The sequence below is a fragment of the Bacillus rossius genome, chromosome 15 (genome assembly GCF_032445375.1).
Source record: "Bacillus rossius redtenbacheri isolate Brsri chromosome 15, Brsri_v3, whole genome shotgun sequence".
NCBI lineage: Eukaryota > Metazoa > Arthropoda > Insecta > Phasmatodea > Bacillidae > Bacillus > Bacillus rossius.
In genome coordinates this window covers 40679288-40703694 of record NC_086342.1, presented here as the reverse complement: position 1 = coordinate 40703694, position 24407 = coordinate 40679288, and the positions used below count along the sequence as shown (strand labels likewise).

At 37.7% G+C, this 24407-nt stretch overlaps 1 protein-coding gene across 2 annotated transcripts in view; it reads left to right on the top strand.

The window, feature by feature from the left end:
- The first annotated feature begins 339 nt into the window (after window positions 1–339).
- Window positions 340–24407, top strand: part of LOC134539420 (mediator of RNA polymerase II transcription subunit 16) — a 97674-nt gene continuing 73606 nt past the window's right edge. For both annotated transcript variants that reach the window (XM_063381443.1, XM_063381442.1), the window contains exons 1-5: window positions 340–493; window positions 617–763; window positions 12175–12373; window positions 18430–18838; window positions 20406–20587. In XM_063381443.1, coding sequence (XP_063237513.1) covers window positions 423–493; window positions 617–763; window positions 12175–12373; window positions 18430–18838; window positions 20406–20587 — 1008 coding nt within the window. In that variant the 5' untranslated portion in view covers window positions 340–422. The remainder of the gene's footprint in view (window positions 494–616; window positions 764–12174; window positions 12374–18429; window positions 18839–20405; window positions 20588–24407) is intronic.

Genomic DNA, 24407 nt, shown 5'->3' with positions numbered 1-24407 from the left:
CTTTTTCAATCCATTTTTTGTTGTGATAATCAGATACAGAACATTTGCAGTTAAATCTGTGCATGCTGTAAATTTCCAGCCGATTATTATGTTAAGGCTAAACACAGTTTTGCTGGATATAAATTTGTATTTTATTTTTAAATCAAATTGTATTATTTTAATTATTTTTCTTATATGTTGCATATATAAATAATATTACCCCAGGAATATTTATGTTATTTGACGCCGGTCTCTATGTCGTAAATTAAAGATATAAAGAAATCGGTTTAGATCAGCAAGCATCAGCACTCTTTGCCATTAGCATTGTACTTTATTTACTCTATTGATATCCCTAAGTGTTTTTAATCTATGACTTTGAATGTAATCATTTTGTTGGGGTTAAGTATGGTTATTTACAACAAATAAATTTTTTGCTATTGCGGATGGATTTAGTGTATTCAGTTACGAGGAAGTACACGAGTACTTCGGTTAAGTCTCTTCAAAACTATGAGTGGTAACTAAGCTGTGTTACTTTTATATTTATGATCATTTCGAGGTTGTTTTATAAAGATTGTTTTGAAGCTTTGTTATTTAGCTTTGTTGCTAATAGTTTTATTTATTTTCTTTCTGTTTTTAGCCTTCACGAAGGCCATACACTTTGCTGTGTCTCAAGTAAGAACATAGTCGCTTTTACTACGAAGACAGAACTCGATGACATAACAGGAAAATCATGGGGTTCTCATGTTTACGTGGCTGATCTCAATACACCATGGTGGACGCACAAGTGAGTAGCTTTCATAGCCATAAGTACCAGGATGATCATCTACAATGATTGTAGCCTGGTCCTGGGTTCGCATTAGGGGTTGTAGGATGGTTTGCAGATTCATAGAACATTTATTTTAGAAGTTGGATAAAGTGTGGCTAATGACTGTCACGACTAGCCAAAAAGTGCTGTTGGGTCAAGACAAGAATCAAATAATTTACTAAATCTTAAACTGTTTCACAATATACAGGACACATTAGGTTTTAAGGAGAAACTACTAGTGAAAGAATGTGGAAATGATTTTTGACATTAATTCAACCTGGTATATGTAAAAAAAATTATTTAATTCAGTAAATATGTAGGGTAACGGTATATGCAAAAAAAATGCTAATAATCCGAAAATACTTTTATTCTATGCTCTTTCACTTCCTCTTTTCAAATCAACCGGCGGAGATAAGAAATTCAAAATACTTTAGGAGATATGGAATTTTTTAATTTGGAACATGTAGAGTAGAGGTATTTGCGAAAAAAAAAATTCTAAAAATCTGAAATTACTTTTATTATATGCTCTTTCACTTCCTCTTTTCATTAAAACCGGCGGAGATAAGAAATTCCAAATACTTTAGGAGATATTGAATTTTTAAATTTTCATCACAATACCTGTGAATTCAGGCGGCCACCATTGTTTCTTATTTACGAGACGAGTATGATTTTTTTTTTCCCGCGACGTAGGTGAACGACCTTGTTTACGAGACGAGTATGATTTTTTTTCCCGCGACGTAGGTGAACGACTGACTACATTGTTGCTTGTTTAGGAGTATCTATTAAAATCTGAAAATAATTTTATTATAGTTATTTTATGTTAGGTTAGCTACATTAAAACACTTTAAAACACTATGGACGGTTAGTTAGGTTAGTATAGCTACATTAAAATAGAGAAATATAAATATTAATAAATAAACCCGAGGTTGGCCGAAGGTAAATTGTTCGGGTGTAATCGGGAATTGCAGAACTTTATGTGCATCTTGATTTACCGTTCGTGAATGCCTAATTAATTAAAATGGTCGATTAGGTCAGGTCAGTTACATTATTAATACTTTCAAACTAAGCAGACATTAAAAATAATATAAATTAATTTTAATGGTTGTTTAGTTTTAAAGTATTTATAATGTAGCTGACCTGACCTAACAAACCGGGACAAAGGATGAACGGTAGGAACTCACTTAATTTTTGTTTTTTACTTATTACTTGCGCAACAAATAAAACATTAAAATTTGAAACGTTAAAAATTCACCTACGTTAGAGGCAGGTACAATTCCTTTGCCATTAGTAGAAAATGATGTAGTCGTTCTACCTACGTCGCGAAAATAAAAAAATCATAAACGTAAACAAGCAACAATGGTCGGTATTGTGATGGAAAATAAAAATTCGATATCTCCAAAAGTATTTAGAATTTCTTATCTCCGCCACGTTTATTGAAAAGAGGAAGTGAAAGAGCATAGAATAAAAGTATTTTCGAATTTTTAGCATTTTTTTCGCATATACCGCGACTCTACATATTTACCTTTAATTCTTTTTACTGATTCTTCATTGAGTCATTCCATGTGAAATCATCAAATTTTAAATTTAATAGTTGCTCGACCATTTTAAAAAAATTTAAAATTTTTACCCAAGAAAGTCTTATCAGTAAATAGCTCAAAACTATTTTTATTAAATTTTTATCTGCCACCATTTTAATTAGGGCTCCATTATCTTCGCTACTGCGTGCAACAATAAGGCCACATAGAGGTTTTGTTAAAAGTTTATTGTTGGCCTTGACTAAAAGATAGATGTTTCTTGTCTTTACTGATAAAAAGAGAACATTATAGGCTTACATAAAATGTATAAAAATATATTAAATACATTTGGAAAACATAAGAAAATTGACTTTAAAATATGCAAAATATTGAACATTTTCAGCAATTGTCATGACCTTTTAAGGTGACTTGGGGTTGGAACCAAAAGACCAAATTTTCTGTGTAATAACTACGGCTAGAGTACTTTCCAGCTGTGTTGAGTTAAATTTTTTTTGATGATAATCTGTACACTACATATTTACCAATTTTTCTGTTTAAGCCAAAAAATACATCCATTAGTGATTATAAAAATGTGCAAGTTTCATTTTGTGGTTCAAACTGGTTTAAAAGTTATAGTTATTTGAAACATGTATTAAATTGCTATACACATAAGTACTTATAATTAAGCAGTTGTTCATGTTTTCATATTATTTTTTAATAATGTCTGTCATAAAAATTAAATTACACTTATATATTGTATGTACAAAAAGGTTTAGTAAAGAAACTCACAATAACATTCTTTACACAGTTTGATATTCACTTGTACATTTTAGATACCCCCGTCTGTGCAAGGAGACATGGATGAGCATGTTCTAACAAGCAAGGCTAGTTTAATCATTCGCCTGGCAAGTTGTAACATGTCTACAGACAGTGCCAACCAGTTCAGTCTTGTGTGTGTTCTCAACGAATGAATATGTTCTGTGGGAACGGTTACAAATGAATGCTGTGAAAATCAGTCCTATGGAAAGTCAGAATTAAAGACTGCATCACAATTAAATGAATCACAACGTTACCTTCTCAGAAAAAGAGTTAAAATAGATTGTTTAGCTAGTGTGTGTACTTATCACGAAAATAAATATTTGGAGAAATACCATCATTTGTTTGGAAATTCGTGTTGTAATCCATTTTCATGTCATAAAAAAGTTATTAAAAAAACAGTTGAGGGAAATAACCCTAGCGTTGTCTGAAAGATGGCCCACACTGATTCCTGGTAAATCTGTTTGTTGCTCTTGCCATAAAAAACTCTCAACACCTTCAAGTAGTGATTATGAGAACTTTGATGTTGGAAAAAGTGTTCACCTGAAATTGTCTTGAAATCTATCAATGACGCAGGCTCTGTTTTAGGAGTTTCGCCTACTAAAATAATGAAACTTAGTGCTGAAAAGAAACACCTAGAAGTAAAGCGAACTGTAAGAAAATTTTCTGGTGTGATTCAGAAAAAATTAAGTGGCACTTTTAACATCAGCTGTGAATTTCAAGATAAGGATGAAGAATTAAAAATGAAGATTGTTGATACTGCCACAAAAGACTTACAACATCTTGTTGAAGATCTAAAGCGAAGAATAATGACCAGCACATCCAACAATGAGGTACCAAAGAGCTAGTCAATAAAAAAAACTACACAAGAGTTAGGTGTGAGTGAATACCTAGTTAGAAAAATCCATGAAATAGTTCAGGAACGTGGTGTCATTCCACAGCTTACATCTAAGAAATCAGGGAAAAAATTGTCCAAAGAAACTAGATAGTTGGCTTTTGAAGTTTATGAAAGTGATGAAGTTAGCAGAATGTGTCCTGGAATGAAGGATACTAAATCAGTTCGTCTTGAAAATGGAAAGAAAGAACTAAAGTAAAAATGTTTAATCGTATGCAATTTATAAGAACTATACAGAAAGTTTAAAGAAGAACATCCATCAGTAAAGATGGGATTTTCAACATTCTGTTCTCTACGCCCCAAGTGGTGTATCCTGGCTGGAGTGAGTGGCACTCATTCTGTTTGTGTGTGTTCAATTCACCAAAATTTCAAACTATGACAATAGCAGCTAAAATAGATGACTGGAAGATCCTTCTTGAAAAAATTGTGTGTGATCTGAACAGTGAAGACTGTATGTTTGGGGAATGTGCAAAGTGTCCCGGAATAGCATCCTTGAATTTAGATAAAACATTGAACTGTTACTGTGATGAAGATTATGATATAACATATCAGCAGTGGATGATGAGTGACCATTGCAGTCTTGTTACTATTATTGAAACATATGCTGAATTCAAAGGAACATTTGCTAGTAAACTAATGGTGTTGAAAAACATCTTTTGATCTCACACAGTCAATCACAGTTTTTGAAAACACAGAAAGATAATCTTAAAAGTGATGAATGTGTAATGATTGGTGATTTATCTGAAAACTTCACATTTATCATACAAGATGAGATCCAGAGTTATCACTGGATTAACTCTCAGGCCACACTTCATCCCTTCTGTGTGTACTACAGAGATGAGACCAGGAATTTATGTATTCGACACCTTTGTGTTATAAGTGACTGTATAAATCATAATACATTGGCTGTGTACACATTCCAAACAAAGTTGATACCATTCATTAAGTCCTTTGTTCACAATTTGAATAAAGTTGTTTATTTCTCAGATGGAGCAGGAGGTCAGTACAAGAACAGGTTCAATTTTACTAACCATTGCAAACATAAAGAAGACTTTGGAGTTGATGCTGAGTGGCATTTTTCTGCAACAAGTCACGGCAAGGGACCTTGTGATGGGGTAGGTGGGACCGTAAAGCGACTTGTGGCTAAGGCAAGTCTGCAACGACCGGTAGAAGGCCATATTGCAACACCAATCAGCATGTTCAATTTTTGCGTGGAAAACATTAAAGGAATCAACTTTGTCTTTGTAGAGGAAAGTGAAGTTCGAAAGGTAGAGCTTCGTTTAAAAAGTCGGTTGTATGAAGCTAAAATTTTGTAAGTACTAGAAACCATCATTGTTATGTACCCAAGGATAGGTCAACAATACAAGTCAGCACCATTTCAGCATCATTCGTCAGAAACTATCAAGAATATACTATTGATGGAACTCCTGTAGTTTTTCATGTCAGTGACATATCAGTGAAGGACAATATTGTTTTGTGTTTATGACAACAGATGGTACATTGGTAAAGTTTGTGAGGTTTCAAAGGAAAAAAATGATATCAAGGTGGTATTCTACAAACCAGGTGGTCCATCAACAAGCTTCAGTTTAACAAGCGATGAAGTCTCATGGGTGGGGATGAAAAATGTTTTGGATGTCCTCCGACCTACAGAGTTCACAACTATGACAGGAAGAACATTTAATATTACAGAAGAGAAAAATACTGATCTCTCACTGAAACTAGAAGCCCACTTTCACAAATAAAACTTCAGCATCACAACTGTACCAAGTGAGTTTATAACTGTGTAAAGAATGTTATTGTGAGTTTTTTAACTAAGCCTTTTCGTACATATTATGTTAAAAGTGTAATTTAATTTTAATGACAAACATTTTTTAAAATAATATGAAAACATGAACAACTGTTGAATTATATGTACTTACGTGTATAGCAATTTAACACATGTTAAAAATAACTCTAACTTTTAAACCAGTTTGGACTACAAAATGAAACTTGCACATTTTAATAATCACTAATAGATGTATTTTTTGGCATAAACATAAAATTTGAAAATTTTGGAATTTTGATGCTAAAAAGAAGCAGGAAGGGCTTAAAACCATTACTTTAACTCAACACAGCTGGTAAGTACTCTAGCCGTAGTTATTACACAGAAAATTTGGTCCTTTGGTTCCAACCCCGTCACCTTAAAAGGTCATGAAAATTGCTGAAAATGTTCAATATTTTGGCATATTTCAAGATCATTTTTCTTATGTTTTCCAAATGTATTTAATAAATTTTCACACATTTTATGTAAGTCTATAATGTTCTCTTTTTATCAGTAAAGACAAGAAACTTCTATCTTTTAGTCAAGGCCAACAATAAACTTTTAACAAAACCTCTACGGGGCATTATTTTTGCACGCAGTAGCGAAGATAATCGAGCCCTGATTCAAAATGGTGGCAGATAAAAATTAAATATAAATAGTTTTGAGTTGTTTAGTGATAAGACTTTCTTGGGTAAAAATATTAAAATATTTTAAAATGGTCAAGCAACCACGCCTTGGTGATTTTACATGGAATGACTCCATTATCTGTTTCCAATCTTTAATTTGTATGTGTTTAAGTTGCTTAATTCACAATAATGAATACACTTAAAAGTCAGGACAGTATCATATTTCTACTAAAGGATGCTCGTTGAGCCCCTGAAAGCCCACAGGGATGCGAGCGACCTTTTACGGAAATTTGTTATGATGATTGTGTAACCTTATAGGACAGATCTGTTCAGAAGTTTAACATCCTTTCAGATGTACTTATTAAGAATTCTTTAGGCTAGAGGGTCCTTTTAAGGAAGCACTCAAAAACAGCCTTGAGTAATGTGGGGTTTTAATTCATGTACTAACAGAATTTGTTTATAAATACACCAGTTAAAAGTACCATCTTCCTGTCAAGAAGATTTTTTTTTAGTTTTATGTAGTCTATTAGTTTGTAATTGAATCTTATTTGTACACCTATCCCTCACTTAACACATCTTCAGATTACGCGGATTCATTTAGCGCAATGTGAATTTTACTGCCCCAGTCTTGAATAGCACGTCTGTAATTTTCAGTTAGAGCGAAATCTCGGCAGGTATTAAAAAAAAAAGTCATGCACGACGCCACAAAGTCTGTTTTAACTTCTGTAAACGACAGATGTGCCGTGGGATACAGTTAGCCAAACAAGGGGGGAGAGATGCGCGCAGGTCTGTCTACGCTATTGGCTGTTGGACAAACATCAGCTATGGCAAGTTAAATTGCTGCTATGGAGTGAAAAGGACCAAATGTTTTTACATCCGTGTGGGGGTGCTGCTGTGCCGTACCGTTGTCGCCTGGCCACAAACCGGGCCGTGAACTTAGTCTAGCCAGTGGCAGGGAATTCACTCAAAATAAAGCAACGTCTGCCCGTTCAGCTGCCGGTAACTGTACGTGCTTGATCACTCATAATGCATCGTGTTCAAGTATTTCAGACTAAACTAGAAGTACTACGGCGCGCAGATTGTCATGAAGGACAAGCTTATGTTGGTACACTTTAGTTTTAAGTAAGTCAACTGTGCGCACAATCGTACTAAATAAGCACTCTTACCAAAAGTTTATATATATGTCTGATGCTGTTGGTTGTACTAGCGGGAATATATTTGACATTAGATAACGGAACAGAAATGAACATATGATTCACGCGGAAAAGGTTGTTAAATGAATGTTGAAACAAAAAAAAATAATTATTGGCCTGACAGGATTGGTGTGAACCAGGTGGTGATACGCGAATAAGCACTTTAATTTTTGAAAAATTAAAATGTAATTATCTGGACAGTAATATTGGTTTCACTGTCAGTAAAGGGTGGTTTGGAAAGGTACGCAGTGTGAGTTGAAGGTCACGCCCTGGCGGGCAAGTCAGCAAGCCGACTGACGATAAAGTACATAACCACGTATCTTCCGTTACACAGTGTCGTATTTGCCATACAAAATGCGATGGGAGGCATATAAAGATAAATGGTGTGACATATTTATAGTTGAGTGTTATTCAACGCATTTATTTTACGTAAAGTATATTTTCCTACACAATTTTGGAACACATTAATTAAATTGGCCTTGATATTTATGGAAACTAATACTTCAGAATACGCGATTTCGATTAACACGAGCATTTTTAGGAACAAAATGATCGTGCTAAGTGAGGGATAGGTGTATTTACGAAACAGGTGATGTAGACAGTATTCTTAAACGTGCTACGAATATCACTTTGACTTCCATGATTTGATTAGTCCACGGTTGGTCCGGTCTTAGCACAGACCAAACAAGAGTTGCTTTCAGAGAAATATTTTTTGGCCCAAGTTCACTTTAGTGGGGTAGACATCTTGTTACAGTGCTGTCACTCAAACGTGGATTGACACACGTGAAAGGCCTTACAGTAACGAAAACCAAAAAATTTTATGTTATTTTATGTATGCAAGTTGTTAAATACTGATAATACACTATTGTCAAATCTTATCTACTTGTACACAATATAGATTAATTAAATTAATTTTGAGTGTATGAACATAAAAATTGTTTTCTTTAAATGTTACATTTGTAGGGACAAGATTATACGATGAACTGTGATAAAACCGAAATAACACCGAAAAGCATGTCAAAACACCACATGACAATGGAATGCGAGTTAATACACCATGTAGCACCAACATGCAAGAATATCATGGAATTGAGTAGCATTTAACCAAAACTTAATTCAAATCATAAAAAAAAAAATCTTTTAATGTTTTAAATTCAAGAAATGTCATTTTCTTCAGACCGAAAATTGTACTAAAGTATATTGATCAAAATAATTATTTTAATATTTTAGTGTGCATCTCTCTTTGAACCTATTTCAATCAGTTAGCTCATGTTGCCTCTAGGGCCTCCATAATCCTAGCCACTATTATCTGCTCAGAGTTTACTGGAATTAAAAATGATTTGCTAACTTGTACTTGCATTACAGGAACTTCTGATTGGTCGGGGGTAAACAAGGCCACCTCTTCATCTTTAATACGCAGTACCTGCCCTTCAATGTCAATGACGAATCCGTATCGGTTCATGATGTACACTCCTAGAATTACCTCATTGGTGATATCAGCAACAAGAAAGGTCTGTGTGAATGTCCACATTCCAATATTTGCCTCCAAATCCAGCTGTCCATGCACAGGTGAAGTGTCTCCGGTAACTGTTTTGAGTCTGTATGGGATGGGTGTTCTTCTCAGCTTTTCCCTACTTACAATGTCTGTGCGATCTATGGACGCAGATGCCTCTGTGTTAACAGTAAGTACACATTGTCTGCCAATAATCCATCCATTAAGCAACAAACTGCCATGGCCTGTACGAAGTAAGGATACGGGGAAAACACTAGGGGCTACCTTTTCCCATAGAGCTGGCATGTGCCCCCTCACATCAGCTATTGCTCGTTTTCCTGTTGCTTGTCCTGTTTCTCTTCCTGCGTGTCGGACAGCCCACTGGATGTGTCCCGGTTCACAGCAGACGAAGCACCGCGGGCGTCCTCCTGCTCTCCTGATCTGGTTACCTGGAGTATCATTCAGCAATTCTTCAATGCCCCGAGTATGTCTACTTCATCAGTGGTGTTTCTGGCATTTGCTCCGTTGTAGGGCTCCAGTCCAGCTCTTCTTGTCCTGATGCTTGTGTTTCTTGAGGCACTGCATGCTGCCTTGATTTCCAGGGCATGGACCAAGATCTCGAAGCTTTTCTTGTGCCGAGCCAAACAAATAGTTTGCTGAACCTCCGCCTCTCTGAGCCCGTCTATAATCTCATTGGTGGCTAGATGCTGGCGACTCTGTTGGTGCTTCTGGGTAGGCGAGGTGAACGTATCGCTCAATGTCGGCTTAAAATTCTTGGAGTGTTTCTGAAGATTTCTGTTGACGTTCTGTACACCTTGCCATACCTCAACTCAAGGGCCTCTACTATAACTCCATAGTCTTTCTGGTCTGTAACTGGTATGGTCTGCAGCAGCTCTAGTGGATATCCTTTGAGGGCCAAAACGAGTGCCGTAGCATTTTCCTTCTCACCCCGAACATTTACTTCTGTACACTGTCCGCAAAGACTGGCGATCGAAGGTGGGATGGCTTGAATTTTGAGTGGCCGCTGGAAGTGTCCTCCAGCTTAACATCCTCGGAGTTACTTTTCCAGTTTGCAGCAACTGAAGCTTTCTTAATCATCCAACGGAACTCCTTAGTTACAACTTCTACACGCCGCTCGGTTGCCTGTTCAAGTTGAATTAACTGTGGTTCCTACCGGACAAGTTGCAGTTCTTGTTGTACAAGTTGCTTTTCTTGATGTGCAAGATGCTGCTCCAAACTCTGCACTTTGCCTTCAAACTAGATGCTGGTTTTATCCATCTACTTCTTCATTTCTTCTTGACGTCCTCTATCTCGGTCTTTATAGCATTCTTCATCTCTTCTTGGCACTTCTTCATTTCATTCTTCATTTCCTCTTGGCCCCTTTTCATTTCACTCATATCATTTTTCAACTAGGCTAGGAAAGCCATTACATGCTTAAGCTTGTCAGCAGCCATATTTCTTGTCCACATAGACTACCAGTCTGTCACTATCACTTCTGTCCTACGATCTTCAGTGTAATTTGACCGAGCTAACCAAAAGTTCAATTGGAAACTAACACTAACATTACTACAACTACACTCTAACTACAGTTTCAAACACTAATTTTAGTATCAAAAATCTAAATTCTAATTTTTTTTCTGTATTAACTATTTGTAAATTATTTAATTAGGGTTATCCCACTTCTGACACCAAAATGTTACGACCTATGTGGGGAAAACTGGGGTTGTAAGCGATAGCCCAATTAAGTTTTCCAATTACAGTTTTATTAATTCCTAATGTCTACATTACTAATAAATAATTGTACTTAAATATGTCCGATCACAAATCACTGGCACTTGTAAATGTTTATTCGCCAGTCACTCACTGTCTGTCAAGTTCCGCAGTCCGCACTCCATGCTGGAGCTAGGCTTGACAGTGGTTCGCCCCTCACCACGCGCCTTTCAGTCGCACTCTCTCGATCCCGTCGCTCCGCGTTGCGCCACTCTCGAGGGGGTCTCTCACCCTCTTCGCTGATGTCACACTTTCCTTAACTTATGGAACTCTCTGAACTTTCAGAACTCCCTGAACTCTGGGAACTCGCTCGGAACTCTTGCGGAGGCCGGCGTCGCTGCTTAAGTACTAGTGGGTCTTTCCAGAACCGACGAGGGTGGCTGTGATGAGTTGCGTCATCCCGGGCCGACCCGACGCCCGAACTGTCCAGAAGGGCAGCATCCATTCACGCCACTCCGCACGGCAGCTTACGAAATTCCCGAGGCCGCTCGGCTATAGATAACAGCGCCGAGGCAGGACGATGCACGGTGGGCGGAGCGGGGAGACGGTAGTGACAACCCTAATAATCGAGCCAGGCACGCGTGGCATGCCTTATGTCAGTGGACGGCACGTGACGCCAGTGGCCTGGCGGGGCCGCCAGCCAGCTCAGAACCTAGCACATGACACGTGCCTGTCTGCGTTAGTAATGATAAAATAATATTATTTTATTCTGATCCATTTAGTTTGAACATTTTGGTACAAAATAGAAGCTGAATAAATTATATTCAATGACTTCACCATAATAAAAGACAAAACATGTATAATTTAAGAAAAGTTTTGTCAAAAAGCTGATTGATTTCATGTTTTAGTTTTGGTGCTAAATGGTGTATTAACTACCATTTCCGTGTTATATGATGTATTGACATGATTCACGGCGTTAATTAGGTTTCATCGCAACTCGCCAGGTAATCTTGTCACTGTTCATTCCCTGTTGAGCCGCCTTGACCTTAGCGATGTTCGGCAGCCAGCATGACGGCAAGAACCACCTGTTAGTGTGCCACAAAGTGTTGAGCCATCTTTACCCTAGTGAGGTTTTGGCAGCTCGCATTATAGCATGCGCCACATGGCAGTTCACAGGGTGGTGTCAGGCCATCTTGGTCCTAGGGAGGTTTGACTGCCAGAATGGCAGCAAGTGACACCTGTTGGCTGGTGGCAGGGTGGTGTCGAGCCATCCATCTAGGTCCTAGCGATGTGTGGCAGCCAAGGTGGCGGGGCGGTGAGTGACACCTGTGTGCTGGTGGCAGGGTGGTGTCGAGCCGGGCGGAGGTGACGGCGCTGGAGTGGGACCTGCACGGGGACAAGCTGCTGGTGGCAGACCTGGCGGGCAGCGTGCAGCTGTGGACGCTCGGGGACCACGCGCTCAATGACTGGACCTGCCTCGGCACGGCCACCTTCGCCGGCGAGCACATCCTGGGGGCCGCCTTCTTCCACAACGGCAAGAAGGTGCGGCGCTCTCCCAGCCCCTCTCGCAACTAGTGTACCAAAACCTTCATGGTTACAAAAATAATGAACTCAATAGAAAGGATTAGGAAAATCTTAGATGTCTTACAATTTAGCATCAATAAATGTTATTATAAGGATCTTTTGTACGTTTAATTTATAGGTAGACTAGTCCTATATGGTGGGAAATAAAAATTTTGTTATAAAATTAACAATGTGGTTCTTTTGGCTTTAAATCAGGTTTTAGGTAGATTTAAAAAAAAAATACTACACCTATTGTAGCTGTTATGATGTTGTGACTTGTGGAAAAATTTTATATAGTTCTTTGTTTCATGGTCTATGGACCCCGAAACCTTAGTCATAAAAAAAAATTACGCATGATGTCATGAAGTATCCTTCAACTTCTGTAAACAACAGATGTACCGTGGCATGCAGTTAGTTATATGAGGGGGGAAGAGATTCACGCGCAAGTCTGACTACGCTATCGGCTGTTGTACAAACATCAGCTATGGCAAGTTCAGTTGCAGCTATGGAGTGTAAAGGACCAAATGTATGCCACTGGACCATACCGTGGTGGCTCAACCACAGACCGGGCCGTGGGGAACTTCAGTCTAGCCAGTGGCAGGGAACTCGCACGCACAAACACAAGCAACGTCTGCCCAATCATGTGCCATTAAGTGTACATGCGCAAGCACCTGTAGTTGAAATAATGACTTCCAAGTAGGGATGGGGTGACCGAATCCGCCGAATCCTAGCGATTCGAAGCTTCGGCGGGTCTGATATAGGATTCGTCAAAGGATTCGTTTTTTTACTATTTACGGGAAAAAAAATACAGTAAAACTCGCTTACGAGGTCCTGCATGGTAGGTTTTTCCGTATAAAGCGTTTAAATTGCCCGAGGTCTTATCATTTACGCCATTAAATGTGTGAGATAACGTCCGTTAAAATTTTTTCTGAAACTTCCTGTCTCAAATAGGGATGCAAACGATACATCGATGTTTTCAAAACATCGATGTATCGTTCATGAAACATCGATGTTAGCATCGATGTTTTGAAGAGCCATACATCGCCGATGCATCGACGAGAAAGTCCAAAAACATCGACATTGTTCATCATTAAAATTACCCTAGTTTTTTTATAATATTTTGGCTATCATTTCATGAATATTTATTGAATATATAAAAAAAACATTACGATACGACATTTAGTTTTTAAGATACAATTTTTTAACTGTCTTTAAGTACTTACTATAAAAACCTACATTTTTAAGTAGGTATCGAAAATGTTGTAAATACCTACTGAACTATTTGGTTGATTTCAGTATCAATTTTTTTCCAGTACTTTAAGATGTGTAAAATCATTTGGAAAAAATAAATACAGTTAAAAAAATTTGTTTGCACGAGAATTTTCTTTTAAATTTTGAAAAATATAGGGAAAAAGCAGCGAGACTTTATGGACAATTTCATAGCTTGTTTTACATACAAGTTATTAATTGGTACCTATACGGTCTCGCTAGCTCTATCGAGAAAATTAATGTTACATTTTAAACCTGCACATACACTTATGCTTTTTCCCTAGTTTTTTTTTCAATTAAAAATAAATTGTGTAAAAAAATAGTTATTTTTTTCAATGAATATAGACTTCTTCAAATACTGTAAAAAAAATAATGATACCAACCGAAATGGTTTAGCATTTACAAAATTTATTTATACTTAAAAATGTAAGTTTTATAAGTATCGAAAATTAAAAAAAAGGTTTCTTGAAAACTAAATGTCGTATCGCAATGGTTTTTGGATAGATAGATCTCTCATGATCTGTACTATTTACAATATATTCACGAAATGATAACTAAAAACATAAAAAAACAAGGGTAATTTTATTTTAAGTAAGCCTGTGTCTTAAGGCTGCAGGCTGCCTGGGCACACATACGGTGCACAGAGCTTCAGGAAAAACGTGATTTGAAAACTACTCAAGATATCCGAGTGGGGTATGTTTACGAAAAGCATTTTAGTGTTCGCTGAATGCCGAAAGGTACTTTTGAATGCGGATTAAGTTTTTAAACTGTGTTTTTAGTAGAGTGAAAATGGCTAAAAGGTGTTTTTTTTAAGATAATTACCATAAAAAGAACTATATATTCTTTGTAGAATACCATAATTACTATAGAAGCATGATAGCTACCATATTTGCACTATAGTTACCGTAACAACCGAGATGTATATTTACCGTGATAGTAATGTATTATTTATTTATGACATATTAAATTAAATAACATTGTTGCAAAAAAAAAAGGATGTTATTAAACTTTAATATGTACGGTTGGCACATGTTGCTAAGAAATAATGCGATCTGAAAGAATGCAGTACTACTACGAAAAGTGAAAATGGTACTCGTGGATTTTTAGGTTATGGCAGTCTCTCTCGTTTTTCAGTAATATTAACAAGCGTACTGTATCAGAAGTCAGCAGAAATGCCGATTCAACTAAATATTGGCATAATCGGCTTCTTCAATACAGCTCTACATTTAATGACATGAGTAAACATATTTCAGACTTCAGGATATTGAAAAAGACTTTAATTTCCATGTAGGTTTATTGTGTGTACTTATGTTTTCTTTTGCAAGTGTAAATTGAATGAAGTAAAATGCTTTTATTTTTAATACTTTCAATGATTAAACTTTAATGACCAGTTACAGATATTTGTGACACTAATTTTGAGGTTAAGCAATTTTACTAAAGCATTCCAGCCACGCAGGTTGCCAGCGAGAGACGCTTCTCTTCTGCTGCTGGAAACACTATCTCCAATCGTAGAGCTAATTTAACCCCTGAACGTGCAGAACGAATTATTGTTCTGCATGATAAATTAAAGAAAAGAATTTAATACTCTGTGACAATCTCTCTCAGAAATATTGTGCTGAAAAGTAGAAATGTTGAAACAATGTGAATTTACTTTTCAAACATCATGATTTTTGGTGCTAAGTTTGTTGAAGCTCAGTAAGGACTCCAGAAAAATTGACAAGGATGAAATTTTTCCAAAGATATGTTACATTTACACAAACATATACTTGGTTATGTTAGTTGGATGATATCAGTTACTAATGAACCAATGGAAACAGGTAAGATTCAATGGAAAAAAATGTTATTTTTTTTTAGCAGTGCAAAATGTAAACATACTCTGTAAATACATAGTTACCCAAAATTAATAAGCCCACTTCATTTTAATATTTTATTCAAACATTATACTAAGTTTAAGATAAAAATAATTTCCCAAAAGTGTAACTGTACCGCAAAAGCTCGAGCTCGGCTCGAAGTAAAATTCTTAGGCTCGCAGACCTCTAGCTTATTTATAGAAAAAATCCTAAGTGCTAATCTGTACTAAAACTGAAATTTCTCAAGAAAAAATTTTTGTCTTTATATACACTTATACCAGAAATGTACCAAACTACATGTGATAAAGTCAAGGGACTTTTAGTGCAAGCAGAATACATCTCACTTACATTAGATATGTGGACGTAATCTATTAAAAGATTCGGGTTTGGGTTCGAGATTCGGCAATTCCAGTCGAGGATTTGAGTTAGGATTCGGATTCGAAGAAATCAGGATTCGCCCCATCCCTACTTCCAAGTGAGATCATAATCAGTGTTGTTAAGTAACGAATTACAAGTAATCGGATTACTTGTAACGATTACTTTTCAAGTAATTTATACTTGTAACGAATTACATTTAAAAAATGTAATTCGTACTTGTAATCGGAATACATAACATTAATTGTAATCGTTACATTAAGGTAATCGATACTTTATATTTACTTGCCGTTACTTTTATTCTCGGAACGTATAATGAATACAGTTAAGAACAAGAAGAACATACATTTTTGTATTAGTAAAGTTTATAATTTTACGCTTGTAGTGCTAGTGACTTGCAGTGTATCCAACATTACCCTATCCTAAAATCTGCATTTTTAAATTTTAACACATCACTACCGTCAAGTGCTCCCGTTGAGCGTCTTTTTACTGTTGGTAAAGATGTTTTTGCCATCAAGAGAGGGAATATATTTGATGAGAACTTTAAAATGCAATTGTTTTGTAAGGTCAATTCCAGAATTTAAAGAGTGTTACTTTTATTACAGGTAGCTACTTGTATGAAGTCTTTTGATGTTATTCAAGCATGTTTGTCCTCAAATATTATTCATTTAATTAAAGATAATATATTTAATCATTACATGAAATAATTTTTTTTAACAAAACATATATGTATGTTTATTAATGTAACAGTGTGTAAAAAAATTGAATCGTAAGTCAGTTTTAAAATGGTAGTGGAAAGTAATTGTAATTGTAATTTTACTGATTACTTTTATGTAAAGTAATTTTTTCTTGTAATTAGTTACATTGTCACCACAGTAATTGTAATTGAGCCCAATTACTTTTTCCGAGTACTTCTAACAACACTGATCATAATGCATCGTGTTCAAGTATTTGAGACAAAAATAGAAGTATGACGACGTGCAGAATGTCATGATGGTCACACTTGTTGGTCGCACTTTAGTTTTAAGTCAGTCAACTATGTGCACAATCATACAAAATAAGAACTCTATCCAACATGTATATAAGTCTGATGCTGTTGGTTGTACTAGCGGAAATATATTTGACATTAGATACCAGAACAGAAATGAACAGGTAATTCACATGGAAAAGGTTGTTAAATGAATGTTGCAATGAAAAAAATCACAAGCTGGACATGATTGGTGTAATCAAGCTGTGATACACGAATAAACCCTTTTAATTTTTGAAAAATTAAAGTGTAAATATCTGGACATTAATATTGGTTTCACTGCCAGTAAAGGATGGTTTGGAAAGTTGTTGGAAAGTTACGCAATGTGAGTTGAATGTCAGGCCTGAGCGGGCATGTCAACCAGCGAATTGATAACTATCTCACAATACACAGTGTCGTATTTGTCATACAAAGTATTCAATGGTATTTTTATAAAGATAAATGGTGTGACATATTTATGATTGAGTGTAATTCTATGCATGTATATTACGTAAAGAATATTTCCATACACATATTGGAGTACATTAAGAACCTTTATATTTATGGAGACTTTTGCTTTAGAATATGTAATTTCGAATAACACATTAGTCGTGCTAAGTGAGGGATTGGTGTGTGTGTGTGTGTGTGATCTGTGTGTGTATGTATATCTATGTGTTTTTTTTTGTGTGTGTGTGGTTGTGGTGTTTTAGGGGTTTTGTGATGCGTGTGTGTTTTTTTTTACTTATCCCGACAACTGGGTGAATTTGGGTAGTATTCATGAACATAAAGAGCTGGTGTGTTGAGTTACAAACACAATTTTTATTGAATAATGTAACCAGCATAAAACCCTCAATAACACACATAAATCAAAGTAATGCTTTTGCTTGACAATAATTAAACTCTAGCAAATACTCATTATGATCACACCCATCACATGGTGATGGGTACTGAAACACATAAAATGTTTTCATTTATACCTAAGCAATAAAACAAATTATATATACACACTGTTAATAAGTCATATCATATAATTAAAACAATAGATGGATAGATTAGAATATAATTATTTGTTCCCATAAATCACAAGAAACATTAATGAGCAAACTATTGTTGTTATTAGAGTGGAATTGGACCTTTCATTAAAAATTAATAAGATATTCTGTTATAAAATACACTTGATTTATACCATGTTTTAAATCCGTGATTCAAACCATTGTGGTTTTAAATCAGCTGACCCCGCCTAGCACACGTTGCATTTATTTTGAAATTGGGCTTCTTTTTTGTTTTTATTTAGATACTTAAATTTGCCCTGGTTGATTCGTGATCCTTGGCATAGGCAAGTCTACAAAATAGGAGCAGTGTTAGCTTGTGAGGTGGCGCGGACGTCCGGCCAGCGCGTGTGACGGTCGCCGGTGAGCCCTGAGCAGTGGAGCTCCTGGCTGGATCGCAGTGTTGAAGAGTCTCACGACATGTCATGAGGTGATACAGTGTCGTCGCGGGTGGCGGAGAGAGAGAGAGGCCGTGTCGGTGCGCAGGTGAGCCTGGTGGCGGAGAAGAAGGACAGCCCGCTGTACAGCGACAAGTTCGGCCAGGCGCGCTTCCTGCCGTCGGCGCGGCACTGGGGCGGCCAGGCCACGGAGGGCTGCCTGGTGGTGTCCACCACGGGGCTGGTGGGGGCGGTGGTGGTGTGCCGCCAGGCCACGGGCGCCCCGCAGCTGCTCACCACCACGGAGAGCCTGGCCAACACGCGCGGCCGCGTCACGGCCGTCGACGTGTGCCACGGCAAGAACGGCCACTTCCTGGTGGCGGTGAGCAGCGGCAGCGCCAGCCTGCCGGTGCAGTGCTTCCGGGTGTCGGTGGGCCAGGCGGAGGACAAGTGCAGCGTGGTGTCCCAGGCGCTGCCCAGCTTCTTCCTGCAGCCGCGTCCCTCCAAGGACTCCCAGTGTGAGTCTGCTCTTCCGGCGTGGCTGTCACATCAAATACCTGTAACTGTAGTGTAAATACTTTTGAAAGCTGCGTGTCAAGTTAAGCAAAGAAATACTGATCAATGGTATGCAAAATATTGTGTTGAAAATAATATTAAAACGTCTCAGTTTCCTTCTAAAATTATATATATATTTTTTTTCAGTAAAAATGAGACACGATGAAGAGTTGCATTGTCACTTGAGGAACATACATGATTAATTTTTATCATCCACTCAGAATAAATGTTGTGTTAAAACTGCATGCTACAATAAGAACGTTCATTAATTTTAGAATGTTAAAGAATAATCTTTTGGTGTAATTAATAATTTAATTTGTTTGTTCAATGACGTTTTTTTTTTTCACAAATTGACCAGCATTTTGATGTTAAATAGTGTGTGAAGGTGCATTTTGGTGTTATATGGTGTATCGATGCACATTTAAGTGTTAATGCAGCTGTATTGTCGACCACAGTGGTTCAGTGGTCGCATCTCTCGCCTCCCTCCAACACAATCTTAATTAGAGTACTGTCGAGGTGGTACCCCGACAGTGGGCATTGGCATGCTCGGTGTGTCTTCTCAGAGAGCTCCCGTCAGTTATTCATTCCGTCACGCGACATTAGCATCTGATCACCGTCCGTAGTCCAATGATGGCGAGAAATGAAGCTCAGTTCAGTCTTTCATGTAGTTAGATTAAATTCCACCTCTTTGCTAAGTACTTGTCTGGCATATGTGATGAGTCCCTTCAGCAGGGTTGTCAAGAGAAATTAATGGTTCTTGGGGAAAAAATTCTGACAAGCACTTTCTATTACTTAACGTACAATTTTCCAAACAACACAATAAACTGTGTCCGTAAGTGTGAACATGGATCAGAAAAACATTGCATAACTTGTAAGGTTCCCAATGAATATTATAAGCAACATTCAGTATTCACATGCATATAATGGTAGGGTTTTTACCAAAACTAAAAGTGGGGGTCGCATTATAGTCACAAACTTGTATCTCGCCGTTGGGAACCAGCTTGGTTGTAAAACTACACGCTCTGCCTGTAAACTGCCTCACTTGTGCCACTCTAGCCCGGGGCTTCGTGAACCTCTGCAAGGACTGACAGATGAGAGATGCAGGATGAAGGAGAGTGGTCACTGGGTTCTCTGCTTCTCCTCACTGAGGCGGCTGGGGAAGGCACCCATCACCGTCCCAGACCACTGCGTATCACCTCATTCTTTGCTTTCTGAACAGCATCCCTTTTGAACCACATCGTATATCACTCCACTGACAACAGTGGCACCAAAAAAGGTTCCAGCAAATATGGAATAAAATTAAATTAATTAAATACTTTCAAAGTCCTACGTACTTGAATTGCGGATTCCAACCCATAAAGTCTTTTTCATACACTAATAATCAAAAAGTTTTGAGGTGGCATTGTATTTAGAGTTGTGAATATGGTAAATGTAATTCTAGTCCTGTCAGGGACTCGGCAAGGGCCCCTCGTGATTGCGGTGTCGCCTGGAGGCTGAGGAGGGCTGAGGAGGGGGTGCTGTGGGCGGCAGGCAGGCACGTGGTGCAGCTCAAGTTCGTGGTGCGGGAGGACGCCGACTCGCTGGTGGTGGCAGCCAACGGGGACGCCGGCTGCCGGGTGGAGATCTGGGAGCTGCGCGAGAAGGCCGTGCAGATTCACAAGATGTTCCAGCCCAAGACGCACCCCGCCCCGGCCGAGCCCTTCAAGGTGGTGGTGAGTGGAATCCTGTGAAACTCATGACATTTATCAGTGATGGTATTTTAAGGGGAAAATGCTATGCTCCATTCTGGCGTCACCCAGAATGTGGAAGCATTTTTTTTCCTTTCAAATGTTGTTCTAGTGCTAATTTACATATAATAAAATTTTTTTGGGGATGTTCTGTTGGAACCATATGTATTATTGTAACGCCCCTCGTGCCCCAAAATTAGATTATTTTAAATTTATAAAAAAAAAGTCCTAGGAAACAGCTGAGCAAAATTATAAAGAAAAATACAAGTATTACCAGAGGTGGCACGAGGCGGTGAACAATACAATTTGATACTCCCTGAACTCAAGCAACTTGGGAGCTAGTGGATCGTTTGAATTGATATAGGTTAATAATAACTAAATCACTACATAAGTAAATTGGTCTATATGCTTCCTGGTTTATTTAAAAGGAATTAAATTAAATCTGTTTGCCATTTATTTAGATTCTTTTAGTTTCATAATGAAGGGTATTAACAAGGTATTAAAAGGGGGCCGGCCTGATATGATTAAAACAAGTTATACTAAACTTTTAAAAACAAATCAAGCACAAAAAAATAATGAAAATATCCTTCCTGACATATTATACGTAGCATGTTAGATTTGTCTACTCATTACTGTAAATATTGTTTCATTTAAACACTTTCACATATTCTTATTTGTTAAGTTCCCTATGCCACTGCTCGCTGGTATTCATTAAGATAAGGTCGTTTGTTACTTGTAGGGAGAAGTTATATTTTTTAATGTCACCCGGGGCTTCAAAGTTGGACGTCTGGCCGGGATAAAGCTCTTCTTAAAGAGACTCGAAGCTCGAGGTCCTGGACAACATGTTGGGTGCAATTTCGGCCCCCAAGTGTTGGACCCTGTCTGAAACACAAGTCTAATTCAGACGAATCAGACCTGCTTCCAGACAGCCAAACACAGTTGGCGCGAAAAGGACTACAAACGGGAATTCGGGGAGGAAAAGAGACCGAAGTACTCACCAAACAGGATGTAGTTCCTGGACTCACGAATAGTCTCGTGCAGAAATCCAAAAGGCGTGGACCGAGAATAGCGCGGATGTCGCGGAAGAAACCATAATTTAGAAAAAAAAATTATAAAATTGTAACTCTAAGACATGACTTGTTGCCTAATTACGACTGACTGGCTACTACTAATTTTCGACACTGGGATCACATCCCTTAACACCGCTAACTACATTCCTTATTCGAAAGAAGAGTTTGTCTTTGCCGCGAAAAAGCCTCTCAACATAGGAGACGGGGAGATGACACAGGCCGTCCTGCTCCGCGGTAAGTAGCCGAAGTCTAAGTGCCGCAATGGCGGACAATGCTCCTAATTAAAACGGGCGCTCGGCCCTAGGGAAAAGAGGGGGAAGGTTCGGCACTGGGCCGAGAGCTTCCGGAGGTGACTGAGGTGGATGTAACAACAACCACCTTAGTTAATGCCCTGAAGGGCGACTACTGCGCTCTCTGCCGGCGAGCACAGAAAGCTACATAGAATCGACTTTTACTGGACGCGAGTTGTAAGCATAGGGGCCTATGGCGCAGCCGGTGCTGCTCTCTGGCGGCCTAAAGAGGAAAGAAGGAGGAGGTTAGTAATGTCGCCACTACAGGGTTCCTACAATCTGGAATGTCAGGGAAAGTCAGGGAAAAATAAAGGTGTCAGGGAAAGTCAGTGAGATAGCTATAAAGTCAGGGAGATAGCTATAAAGTTAGTGAAATGAAGTGGAAAGTAAAATTTCAAAAAATAACTCTGAAATAAATATATCTAATCAAAAAACATCATAGGTCTGGCTATTAGCTATGAACATAGATCATCTCTAGTTGCAATAAATTCTGTTCCGCTCACTGTATCTTTTGAAGGTTACTGCAGTCTTCTGCATGCAGTAGTGAATGAAGATGTGAAAGTAGTAAAGAAGTTCACTAACTCGGCTTGTATGTCTTAAGTTTTGAGATATATTAAGTATTATGCTGTATTTACCATTTGTAGTGTTTTGCCAACACACTTACTAGTTTGTTTCAAAATACAGTGGAACTCCTGAATTACACTTTTCAAGGGGAAAACTGAAAAAGGTGTAATTCGGAGGAAAGTGTAATTGAGGGGAAAGTAAAATTTTACTAAAAACTACATGATGATAGATATAATTATTCTTCAAGTCAACGCTTGATGTAATAAAATTTTACAACAACTATATTATTTTTGTTTGCAATAAACTTTAGTATTTAATGGCAATCCTAAAACTTAAGTAAAAATATGTTATAGGCCTAACATTAACAACTTGATATTTTTAAATTTTTTTGCCATTGGTCCACATTGTTCTGCGGCATTTTCGATGGACGTTCGATTATGAACAATTGTGTTTAATGTAGACATGAGAAATTCTCAATGCCTTAGCTAAGGCCACACGCGATCCAACGCGGTTTTCATACTAACTCAAAATATTCCATTTTTGCTTAACTGTTAACAGCGTTTCTTTCACGACCACTCGCCATTGCACGAATATCGCGAAAAGTAATCATAAACGTGAATAAATTATCTGTAAAACGTGTCAATAAAGCACGAAAATTTACGTCAAGGTAAACAAAAACAAAGCCCAAAATCACTGGTACCAAACAAACAGAGTGGCGTGCAGTATCTGTTGCAAACTTTTGCCAAGGAGTGAGAAACTGTATTTGCTACGCGGACGTATTCCTTTCACTACATGGAACGATCACCCTTGAAAAACACCATATTTCAAGGATTTATATATTTTACGGTGATATAGGATGTTAAATAACGCGAACCTAACTTAACCTTTCACTTTGTTAAACTTCGGAACTGTTCGGGTGGTGGTTGTGAAAAGAAGGCTACCTGTTTGTTGCATGTGGAGTAGTAAGCTTTTGTGTGTAACCATCCACCTACTTTGTTTTGTTCCAGGTTGATTATGTAAAGACTGTTACAGTTCATTATGTCTGACAAAAAAACTGTATTTAATCAGCTGTGGCTGAACCCAGCTCTGTTTCCAGATTTTTCAGCATGGGTACGTCCTGTAGAAGGGCATAATACTCAAGCATTTTGTAGTGTGTGTAAAAAGACTTTGAACTTGAGCAATATGGGAAAGCAAGCATTAGTTTCTCATGGGAAAGGACCAACCCATTTGAAAATGGTGGGAGGTGCAACAAGTCAGACTTCTTTGTCTTCTTTTTTCATAAAGATGCCAGGTAATATTGCAAGTTGTTCTGGATCAACAGCGATTTCAGGTGTTAACCTAGACAAGGGACAGAATAGTGATTCTTCTTGCTCAAATAGTGTCTTCACGTCACAATGCACTCAGCTTCAGATAAACACGGTCACTAGTCTACAGAATGTAGTGCCTCAAAGAAATCTCAACAGTTACGTTTTAAAAGAAGATACAATGAAAGCAGAGATTATTTGGAGTCTGCAGGTTGTGTGCAAGAAAATGTCTTTTAATTCTTGCAGTAACATAAGTACTGTATTTAAAATGATGTTTCCCGATAGTGCAGTTGCCAATGCATTTGCTTTAGGAGGAGATAAAGTTGCCTATGTTCTTGTTCACGGGCTAGCACCGTACTTCCAGCAGAATATGCTAGATCGCCTGAAGTTGTGCGACAATTTTGTATTATGTTTTGATGAAGCATTGAACAAAGTAATTCAGAGAGGACAAATGGACATAGTAATTAGGTTTTGGGATGAAGAAAAGCAAATGGTTATTACCAGATACTTGAACAGTGTGTTTCTTGATAGAAGCACAGCTGAACATTTGCTTAGGAATTTTTTGGATGGGATTGCT